Source organism: Arvicola amphibius, chromosome 13 (genome assembly GCF_903992535.2).
Source record: "Arvicola amphibius chromosome 13, mArvAmp1.2, whole genome shotgun sequence".
Lineage (NCBI taxonomy): Eukaryota > Metazoa > Chordata > Mammalia > Rodentia > Cricetidae > Arvicola > Arvicola amphibius.
Window position 1 is genome coordinate 57,771,037 of NC_052059.1, and position 9,403 is coordinate 57,780,439.

General features: G+C 45.0%; 2 protein-coding genes across 4 annotated transcripts; both read left to right on the top strand.

The window, feature by feature from the left end:
- Positions 1–2,060: 2,060 nt before the first annotated feature.
- Positions 2,061–2,742, top strand: LOC119800389 (60S ribosomal protein L14-like). The gene has a single exon (XM_038310553.1). It carries the CDS (start codon positions 2,061–2,063, stop codon positions 2,700–2,702), a length of 642 nt encoding a protein of 213 aa, XP_038166481.1. The 3' UTR covers positions 2,703–2,742.
- Positions 2,743–5,374: 2,632 nt separating this feature from the next.
- LOC119800118 (granzyme C-like) lies at positions 5,375–8,738 on the top strand. Of its 3 annotated transcripts, none has more exons than XM_038310181.1 (5): positions 5,375–5,429; positions 6,722–6,872; positions 7,311–7,446; positions 7,611–7,871; positions 8,492–8,738. In XM_038310181.1, exons 1-5 carry the CDS (start codon positions 5,375–5,377, stop codon positions 8,633–8,635), a joined length of 747 nt encoding a protein of 248 aa, XP_038166109.1. In that variant the 3' UTR covers positions 8,636–8,738. The 3 variants fall into 3 exon arrangements, with proteins under 3 accessions (XP_038166109.1, XP_038166110.1, XP_038166111.1); XM_038310182.1 differs by having other exon boundaries at positions 7,611–7,676; XM_038310183.1 differs by lacking the exon at positions 7,611–7,871.
- Positions 8,739–9,403: the final 665 nt, after the last annotated feature.

Below are 9,403 nucleotides of genomic sequence, written 5' to 3' on the forward strand. Positions count from 1 at the left end.
CCCAGCTAGCTTAGCCCTGAAATATCCACACAGAAACTGTAAAAAAAAATAAAAAAAAGGGGGCTGGAGAGATGGCTCAGAGGTTAAGAGCATTGCCTGCTCTTCCCAAGGTCCTGAGTTCAATTCCCAGCAACCACATGGTGGCTTACGACCATCTGTAAAGGGGTCTGGTGCCCTCTTCTGGCCTGCAGATATACACACAGACAGAATATTGTATACATAATAAATAAATAAATATTTTTTAAAAAAAAGAAACTGTATTAATTAAAACACTGCTTGGCCATTAGTTTTAACTTCTTACTGGCTAACTCTTACATATTAGTTTAACCCATCTCCATTAATCTGTGTATCGCCACATGGCAGTGGCTTACCGGAGATTCTAACTGGCGTCCTTCTCAGGCAGAAGATCCATGGCTTCTCTCTGACTCTTCTTTCTCTCTCCCAGAATTCAGTTCTGTCTTCACCTACCTAAGTTTTGGCCTATCAGGCCAAAGCAGTTTTCTTATTCATTAACCAATACAAGCAACACATAGAAAGAAGGACCTCATATACCAATTGTTTTCTTCATCCATGATCAACCCAAATAGTACAACAGCTACTGATGCCCAGAGATGGTAGATCAAAGAGACAGACCCAGTCTGGCAGTGGTGGAGAAAGCCTTTAATCCCAGCACTGGGGAGCAGAGGCAGCTGGATCTCTGAGATCAAGCGCAGCATGGTCTACAGAGCAAGTTCCATAACTGCCATGGCTACACAGAGAAACCTTGTCTCAAAAATAAATGGATGAATGAGCAAACAAATAAGTAAAATGAAGATGTATATCAACATAAGAATAGAGGAACTCATAAAATTAAGAGAAGACAGTGCAATCACCACACTAACCTCATGTTTAGTGATGTGTCCTGGCAGAGGTCATCAAGAAAATTTAGGCACAGAGAAGAAGGTCTCAGTGGGAATGTTGGGAGATGAGAGGGGATGATCTTGGGTAAAAATGCCCAAAATACATCGAATAATACATATATAAAATTGTCAAAAGAAGAAAAGTTCTAAAAGGGCATTTAATGCAAAATCATTAAAAAATGGGTGACATCATATAGATCATCGTCAATGCTGAATTTCATAAAGGACAAAGAATTAAATCATCTCCAATGCCAGAATTTCCTGAAAAGTGTTCATGCTAACTATGGTGAAATCATTTACATTTCAGAGGTAAGATGGCCAAGCTAAGGATATTACCAAAACATTATCAAGTTATGTTCAGTGTTGTAAACTATACTCATGCCAGAACGTGGGAACGAAACTTAATTACAGATTGATCTTTTAGTGCATTTTACTGCTCATTTAATCTTTAACGGGGAATCCAATTTCTCAATACCACGTTTCACACACCATAAGTGCTACAGGTGAAGTTTGAATTATGGTAAGCTCAAATTAAGGCCAATAATTGTATGCATTTCAACCCAGCTGAATATGGTTTTGTGAACAGAGATATAGCTTGCTATAAGGTTTGAGAGAGAATTTGAAAAGAGATATCATGATTTTCTGAAATAATATCACTATTTGGTATAATCACAATCCCATTTTTTATCAGCATATATGTTATCTGCCAATGTTACCTTCTGATTTTCAATTGGAAATACCTAGAACTGCAATCCTCCATTCAACCTAAGAATATTTTTGATCATGTCCCTTCTTGACATTTATGGGCCTCTCAGGACCTTCTCAGATGAGAGCTACCCTTCACAGTCACACTGGATTCACACCATCAGCATTTCATAGCATCTACATTTATGACTCACAGGTCTCATGAACTGAGCATGCAGGCCTGGAGAGATAGCTCAGAAGTCTTAACGGTAGAGACTGCTCTTGCAGAGGACCCAAGTTCAGTTCTGAGCACCCATGTTGAATGTCTCATAACACTTGTAACCTCAGCTCCTCTGGCCTCCAGTGGTGTGTGTACTCACAAGTACATGCCAAACCCAAACACAGACACATACACATAATCAATAGTTAAAATCCTTGATGTAGGGGCCCTCTTCCTTCTCGCTGAATGCCATCGACATGGTGTTCCGACGCTTCGTGGAGGTTGGCCGGGTGGCCTACGTCTCCTTTGGGCCTCATGCTGGAAAGCTGGTCGCGATTGTAGATGTTATTGATCAGAACCGGGCTCTGGTGGATGGCCCTTGCACTCGGGTGAGGAGACAGGCCATGCCTTTCAAATGCATGCAGCTCACTGACTTCATCCTCAAGTTCCCACACAGTGCCCGACAGAAGTATGTACGAAAAGCTTGGGAGAAGGCAGATATCAATACAAAATGGGCAGCCACAAGATGGGCCAAGAAGATTGATGCCAGGGAAAGGAAAGCCAAGATGACAGATTTTGATCGTTTCAAAGTCATGAAGGCAAAGAAAATGAGGAACAGAATCATCAAGACTGAAGTCAAGAAACTACAGAGAGCAGCTATCCTGAAAGCCTCTCCCAAAAAGGTGCCTGTTGCTAAGGCTACCATTGCAGCTGCGGCTGCAGCAGCAGCTGCTTCTAAGGGTAAAGTTCCACCCAAGAAGGCGACAGGACCTGCTAAGAAGGCTGCAGGCCAGAAGGCTTCAGGCCAGAAGGCAGCACCTCCCGCTAAAGGTCAGAAGGGTCAAAAGACCCCAGCCCAGAAAGCGCCTTCTTCAAAGGCAGCTGGCAAGAAAGCATGAGGCTGTACAAAGGAATAAAGGTTTTTTGACATGTTGACAAAAAAAATAAAATAAAATCCTTGATGTAAATAAATATCTTCTAGATATGAAAGGGAACTACACCTGTGAAATCTCAGCAATATGACTGTTCATATAAGACCTGGACAATGACAACACCAGTTGAGATTCTAAAGTGTTTGGGGAAAAGCAAGGGCCCCATCCCAAGATGAAAAGCAACAGGCAATTATAAAGTGCTGAGAGAGGGAGAAACAATCTTCCCCAAAGATGAGCCTCTCTAATGGTTATCCAATCCCAAGAGGTCAGACCTAAAAGAAAAATGTAATTCAAGCAATAATAAACCAACTCTATCAGCTGGATTAGTATTTTTATCTCCTCGTATGTTGATAGAAAGAGGGAGAATGATAACTATAGATTAAGAGGCCTTGAATCTGAAGGAGATGGAGCAACCTGGGAGGAGCTAGAGGGATAATGGCTGATGGTATGACTATATTTTATTTTTTCTATTAATTCAAAGTGTTAAGCACACTAACAGTAAAATTAGAATCAACATATCACAACACATCTTAGGAATTCACTGAGATTGGAGCTCTGTCCATCAAGCCAGTTGTGTTTAACAAGTCCATTTATTTTTCAAAAGCAATGTCAAATGACCCACAAAGTTTGTGTTGTCCTCATTCACTATTTTTGTTTGTTTGCTCTTTCCTTTGTTCTTTTTTGGAGACCGGGTTTCTCCGTGTAGCCTTGTGTGTCCTGGAACTCACTCTGTAGACCATCTGGCTTTGACCTGACAGAGATATGTCTGCCTTTGCTTGTCGAATGCTGGGATTAAAGGGGTGTACCACCACTGCTCTCTTTACTTTTAGGATGAAAGCATACTAAAATCTATCCCACTATTTAGTTATATTTAATTTCTTTATTAGATATCACCACATTGAAGCCTGCTTCATAGTTTCAAAATATTCCCTCCACATGGGTACCATACAATTAAGATTACTATATTCTGTAAGGATTCTGTTGCATACCTGTATGTGCAGATATTGTGTCATTTATATATGGGTCCTTTTTAGGGAGTAATTATCCATTTTCAATATAGCTTTTATAGTAATGTGCAGCCCAAAGCCGTTATTCCTTCACTGTGGTCCAGAAATGCCAAAAGGTTACAGCATATGGACTGGATGATTAATTTTGATCTAATTAATATCAGAACTAAAGTTCAGAACTGGGATAAGAAAGTTTCTATGGATACAAAGTACGAAAGAAAAAAATTCAAAAATATTTGAAGAACATAAATCTGTGGGGGTTAAGCAGAACTTGGTTGCTCTGTGGTTATCTGGATATGCGTGCTTAGACACACACACACACACACACACACACACACACCTGTTGCTAGGGCAAGGCCAGCCTGATCTCACATAGCTCTAGCCATTTTGTGTTTTAAGCTCAGATCCTCAACTCACTCCAGTCAAAATTAGCCTTTTCAAGGGCTGGATCCCTGTCTGTTTCACTTCCAGATCTAGTCTGTGGGAACTGCAGCCCCAAGTTATGAGATCCCTGCCCCCATTTGAGGTGCTTATCTGCAAAGAAAATATAATAAATTCCCTCTTCTGGAGCGGAGGAAGGAAGGAATTTTGAGTGCATGGTGACCGTTCCTTGATCCCTGCCAGAGTCAGGTTACAGTCCCTTTGCAATCCCCTCCCCCCATTTGGTGCCATGGTATAAAAGCCAGCCCCAGCAGGACAATAAAGAAGCCGTTCCACCTCAACCTCATGCTCTGTGCATTCATTCAATCCGGACTCCCTCCGCCGAGATTCTTGGTTCCAGCCCGCGCTGGCGCTGCACTAGTCCACTAAATAATCACTCAAGATCTTACCAAGGTCCTCATTTATCTACAGAAAATCCCGGGCAGTTTTGCAGAAAGTACCACTGCTGTCCTCAGCAGGAAAACCAGGGCTGAACTTATCTTACTAACCTTTAAATTCAATCCTGAAGCTCTTGCTTAGGGATAAATGTCAATACACAGTAAAAAGGTAACCGGTACATGTCACTGTGATTGGTTATTATACTTAATTATGTATGTAAGACATTGGCCACAGGGAAAACATTGAAATATCTCTTTGACATCCTAGCAGTTTAAGAGAGTCAAACTGAGTTAAGATGAATTCACCAGACTATTTCAGCTGCTGGTAGCACAGTGTGATCAGAAGTCTGAGAGATTAATGAGATGATGTGCTGAAAACGTCACTAAATACTATACAACTTTGTCTGTGTATTTGTAGTGCTATAACTGTTTCATGGGAAACTGGTTGTCTGTATTATTTAAAATGGAAACCAAAGAAACCAAAAGAGATCTTACCAGAATGCAAAAGGATGTAAGAAGTAAGAAAGAACATATTTTGGCTCACTGTAATCACCGTGTACTTCCTGGGGTCTCAGGGCCCCCTCAACCACAGCCTCCACACCCTCTGCTCTCTTGGTCTTTAGCTTAGCTCATGTCAGTGTGGTGATACTGACATTTTTACCCAAACCAGAAAATGTCCTTAAGTACTGTAGCCAATCAGAGCAGAGGTGCACAGGTTTAAAAGGCCTGTGAGATCACTGAGCGCTCACCTCCTTCGTCCTTCAAGGGCTGTGTCCACTGTGCCCTTCTCCAACCTGAGCAGCCTCCTAAGAAGATGGCAGCAGTCCTGATTCTCCTGACCTTTCTTCTGCCGCTTGGAGCTGGTGCAGGTGAGTGAACACCCCGGTTGTAGAGGTGCCATCCCATAATATCTCTGTGGAGTTTCTGCCCAGCTCTAGTCAAGAACTTCCTGCACTGAACCAGGAGTTTTCTGAACCTCAGGTCCCATTCCAAACTCAGACCTGGCTAGATCCTCAACTAGGTCTGGAGAAGGTAAATGTCTTAGAAGACAAGGTGGGCACTAGCTTCTCCCTGCTCTTTTTGTCTCCTGGAGAGTGGATCATCCCTAAAAGGAGAAGTAGCAGAGAATGCAATAATACTAAAAAGTATATTAACCACGTGAACCCAGACCAGGGGCAGCTTTAACAATCAGCCAGCAATGGTGGTAAGGCCACCAACTCAAGAATATTAGCATCATTTAGTAACCTTCAAGCTTAGGCTGCTGAAGAAAGAGGCCCAGGGTGACAAGTTGCCAGCATTGCACACTCCACTACTTTTGCAGTCTGGTTTTGCTTGGCCTCTCCACTTCTTTGTGGTTACCATCTATTCCCATCTTTGCCAGAACACTCCTCTAATGTCTCCCAGGTTCTGGATCCCATGAGTTCTGAACCAGTATCCGTAAAGGTAAGTAGTAGCCATTCATTAATGCAGCTAATCATTCAGTGAAAATAAAAGATATGGTGGGCATCAGGATAAGAGAATTTTAGAAAACCGCCCTCCATAGCACTTGGGGGTAAACAGTAAGAAAATTACAACAACGAACATATTAGGGTGTTGGGGCAGCTGGCCCAATCCCTGCGTTCAGGGGCGTGGCTGCCCCAGGGGAGTAGGATACCCTTAAAAAGGATCGGGGTGCCAGAAGGAGCCCCGTTTGCTATCCCCCGCGTTACCTTCTGCTCCGCTGGACCCTTGGTTCTGTAAGTTCCCTTATTTCCCCTTTTATTAAAACTGATTTATTATAAAAGGACTATTTTGGTTATTTCCAAACCCCTCTGACCGCCGGTACACGCCGGTACCCGCCGGTACATTAGGGGTTGGGGAGACTCAGTAGCAAAGAAAGGCTCAAGGGACGCCACCCATCGTCTGCTAGGTCACTGGCATCATGAAGATAGAGCTTTTGTCCCTCCATGTATTTGAAAGTAGGGACTGGAGGGCAAGTCCTACCACCCCTTCTCAGAACAGGGCACTGAGGCTTAGGATTCAGCAAATATTGTTCAATGTACAAAGGATTCTGTCCTTAACAGTTTGGGGAACTGCAGATCTGACCCCCTTACCACTCAAACATCTTCCCTCCTCATCTCATTTGCTGCTTCCAGATGCTCCATATAGCCTTTCCTTTCAGAGGAGATCATCGGGGGCCATGAGGTCAAGCCCCACTCCCGCCCCTACATGGCATTTATTGAATTTGTGAAAGATGATGGGAAAAGGTATCGCTGTGGAGGCTTCCTGGTGAAAGACAACTTCGTGCTGACAGCTGCTCACTGCATGGGAAGGTGAGGAGAAGCTGCTGGCCCATGCTTTCTGAGACCCCAATAGGAGTTTCCATCCTCTACTTGTGGCTTCTCCTGTGAGAGCTCACTAGAGGGCAGGGCTGTGACAATGGAAGTCTGACAACAGGATAACATTGAGGTCAAAGGGTGAGAGGTCAGAGGCAGCAGTTGAAAGCAACCACACTGGTCAGACTAAAGCAGCGGCTGAGGTTGAAAGTGTGCATTAAGAGGTAATGTGAACTTGGGAATATTGCTGAGAAGGAAAAATATCCCCAGTAGTTTAATGTCCTTATGAAGTAAAGAGGAGCAGGTCAAACCCTGAGATGCTCCTGTCTCAAGTCCCCTCAGCTAGAGCCCCACCCTGCCCACCCAGCCTCTTGCAGCTCCTGCACTGTGTCCTCTCTCACTCCACATCTCTCACCTGCACCCTGCTCTCTGCAGCTCAATGAGAGTCACTCTAGGAGCCCACGACATCAGCATCCAGGAGGAGACCCAACAGATTCTCGCTGTGGCAGATGCCATCCCACACCCAGACTACAATCCTAATGATATTTCCAATGACATCATGCTCTTAAAGGTGAGAACTGCCCCCACAGCTCTCTGAGCTCTGCTTGCTGCAGGGATTGCCCCTCCCCTCCTGCTCTCATCCTGTTTCTTTCCTCTCTTCCATCATGGTTTTTAAAGTGTCCCAAGCCAGCAGGCTCCTGACTGAGCTGCTGTCTCCTGCCTCTTCTTTTTCAGCTGGAGAGGAAGGCCAAGAGGACTAAAGCTGTGAGCCCCCTCAACCTGCCCAGTAGCAAGGTCCATGTGAAGCCAGGGGACATGTGCTATGTGGCTGGTTGGGGACAGTTGGCACCAAAGGGTAAATTCCCAAATACCCTACACGAAGTGGAGCTGACAATCCAGAAGGATCAGGACTGTGAATCCAAGTATCCAGACGGTTACAACAAAGCCATTGAGATGTGTGTGGGGGACCCAAAGATCAAGAGAGCTTCCTTTATGGTAAGTTTGATTTTCATCCTCTTTGTGTTCTGTGGGAGGGAAAAGCAATCTGAAACCCAGAGAGTAAGTTTCGAGGGACTCTTTGTTTTGATCTTTCTCCATGGGAACAGCAGTAACCAGTAACTAACTAGGCCCTCAGAGCTAACAAGGAGCCTTGGTGAAGACAGTTGGTATAAAACAGGAGTGCACAGTCCTCCTGACTCCCAGGCCTAGGCTTTACAAAGCAGTGCTCCCTGTGTGTGTGTGTCATTACCACAAGCCGGGGTCTCCTCAGAGCAGGCACCCACATTTGTCACCGTTCTGGTCCTCTATGCTGACATCAGTCTCACTCACATGTCCCCATGTTCTTAAACAATAGCCTGGAGCCGAGGGTCCCACACACCTTCATAGGGAGTGGATCACAGCGCAGGTGAAAGGGCAGAGGCCTGGTTGTGGTGGATGTGAAGCAGTAACCCTGTCCACATCAGAGTGGGAAGTCCAGCGGCCCCAGGCCTGCCCTCTGATGTCCCACAAGCAGAGCACACAAGTCATACTCCTCAGAGAGGAGCCTTGGCATGAGAGAGCGGTTGGGACTAGGGTAAGCAACAGCTCAGTCCTCTGTGACCTTTCTCCATTCACAGGGGGATTCTGGAGGACCTCTCGTGTGTAAAAAAGCAGCAGCGGGCATCGTCTCCTATGGACGTGCTGATGGTTCAGCTCCAAGAGTCTTCACCAAAGTGTCAAGTTTCCTATCCTGGATAAAGAAAACGATGAAACGCAGCTAACTACAGAGCAAACCAGACCCCTCCCTGACTCACCATCTTCCCTACAGCTTAGTCCAGGACTGCCCTAGGACAGAAGCCAGCATCTTAATAAAGGTCTCTTTGCAGAATCAAAAGACTGGTTTTTATCTCAGCGACCAACTCTGTGCTAGGAAGGCCAATGTCTCACTTATGTTCTCTGCTCGCCCCATGTCCATACTCACATCTTGTCTAAAGCTCCTGCAAGGCTTTTGCCCAGATCGTAGGTAATTGTCCCACTGTGTAGTGCCTGCCTTCTGACATGCCTAAAGCCGAGCTGTGCTGTCTCTCATCTTGGTCCTCAGGGTGAACTTTTGTCTTTCTCTTGGTCATATGGACAAAAGGAGAGGAAAAGCATCATTGGTCCAGTTGATTGGGAAGACAGAGCCTGAAGTCACTATAGATGGATCCTCCTGGGCAGAATATCTCTGTCCCACCGCTTCACCACTCCACGTCACCAAAGTGACAGTGACAGCAATTTCGGTATCCCGTCTTTTTCATCTAGAACAAGTTTCATTATCCTCCTCTGAAAACAGGGCCAAGCGTCTTCCAGCCTCTTAGCTCCACCCCCTTCTCTTTTATGCTCTGACTCTATCAACTTCTATGCTTTACAGTCCATGCTAATGTTTACAAGTCCCCACTTTTTACCCCCTACCCAGGACACACAAATCTACATGTGATTCCACTCATTAGGGCCTCAGACCTGTGGTGCCAGGTGGGCAGGGAGGTGGCTCACAAGGGTCCAAGGCAGAA

Bases quoted from the DNA above. Each gene is read 5' to 3' on its own strand.
- LOC119800389 (XM_038310553.1), top strand. From the start codon at position 2,061: ATGGTGTTCCGACGCTTCGTGGAGGTTGGCCGGGTGGCCTACGTCTCC.
- LOC119800118 (XM_038310181.1), top strand. From the start codon at position 5,375: ATGGCAGCAGTCCTGATTCTCCTGACCTTTCTTCTGCCGCTTGGAGCT. The intron at 6,873-7,310 runs GTGAGGAGAAGC...TGCTCTCTGCAG, and splicing joins GCTGCTCACTGCATGGGAAG to CTCAATGAGAGTCACTCTAG. The intron at 7,872-8,491 runs GTAAGTTTGATT...CTCCATTCACAG, and splicing joins TCAAGAGAGCTTCCTTTATG to GGGGATTCTGGAGGACCTCT.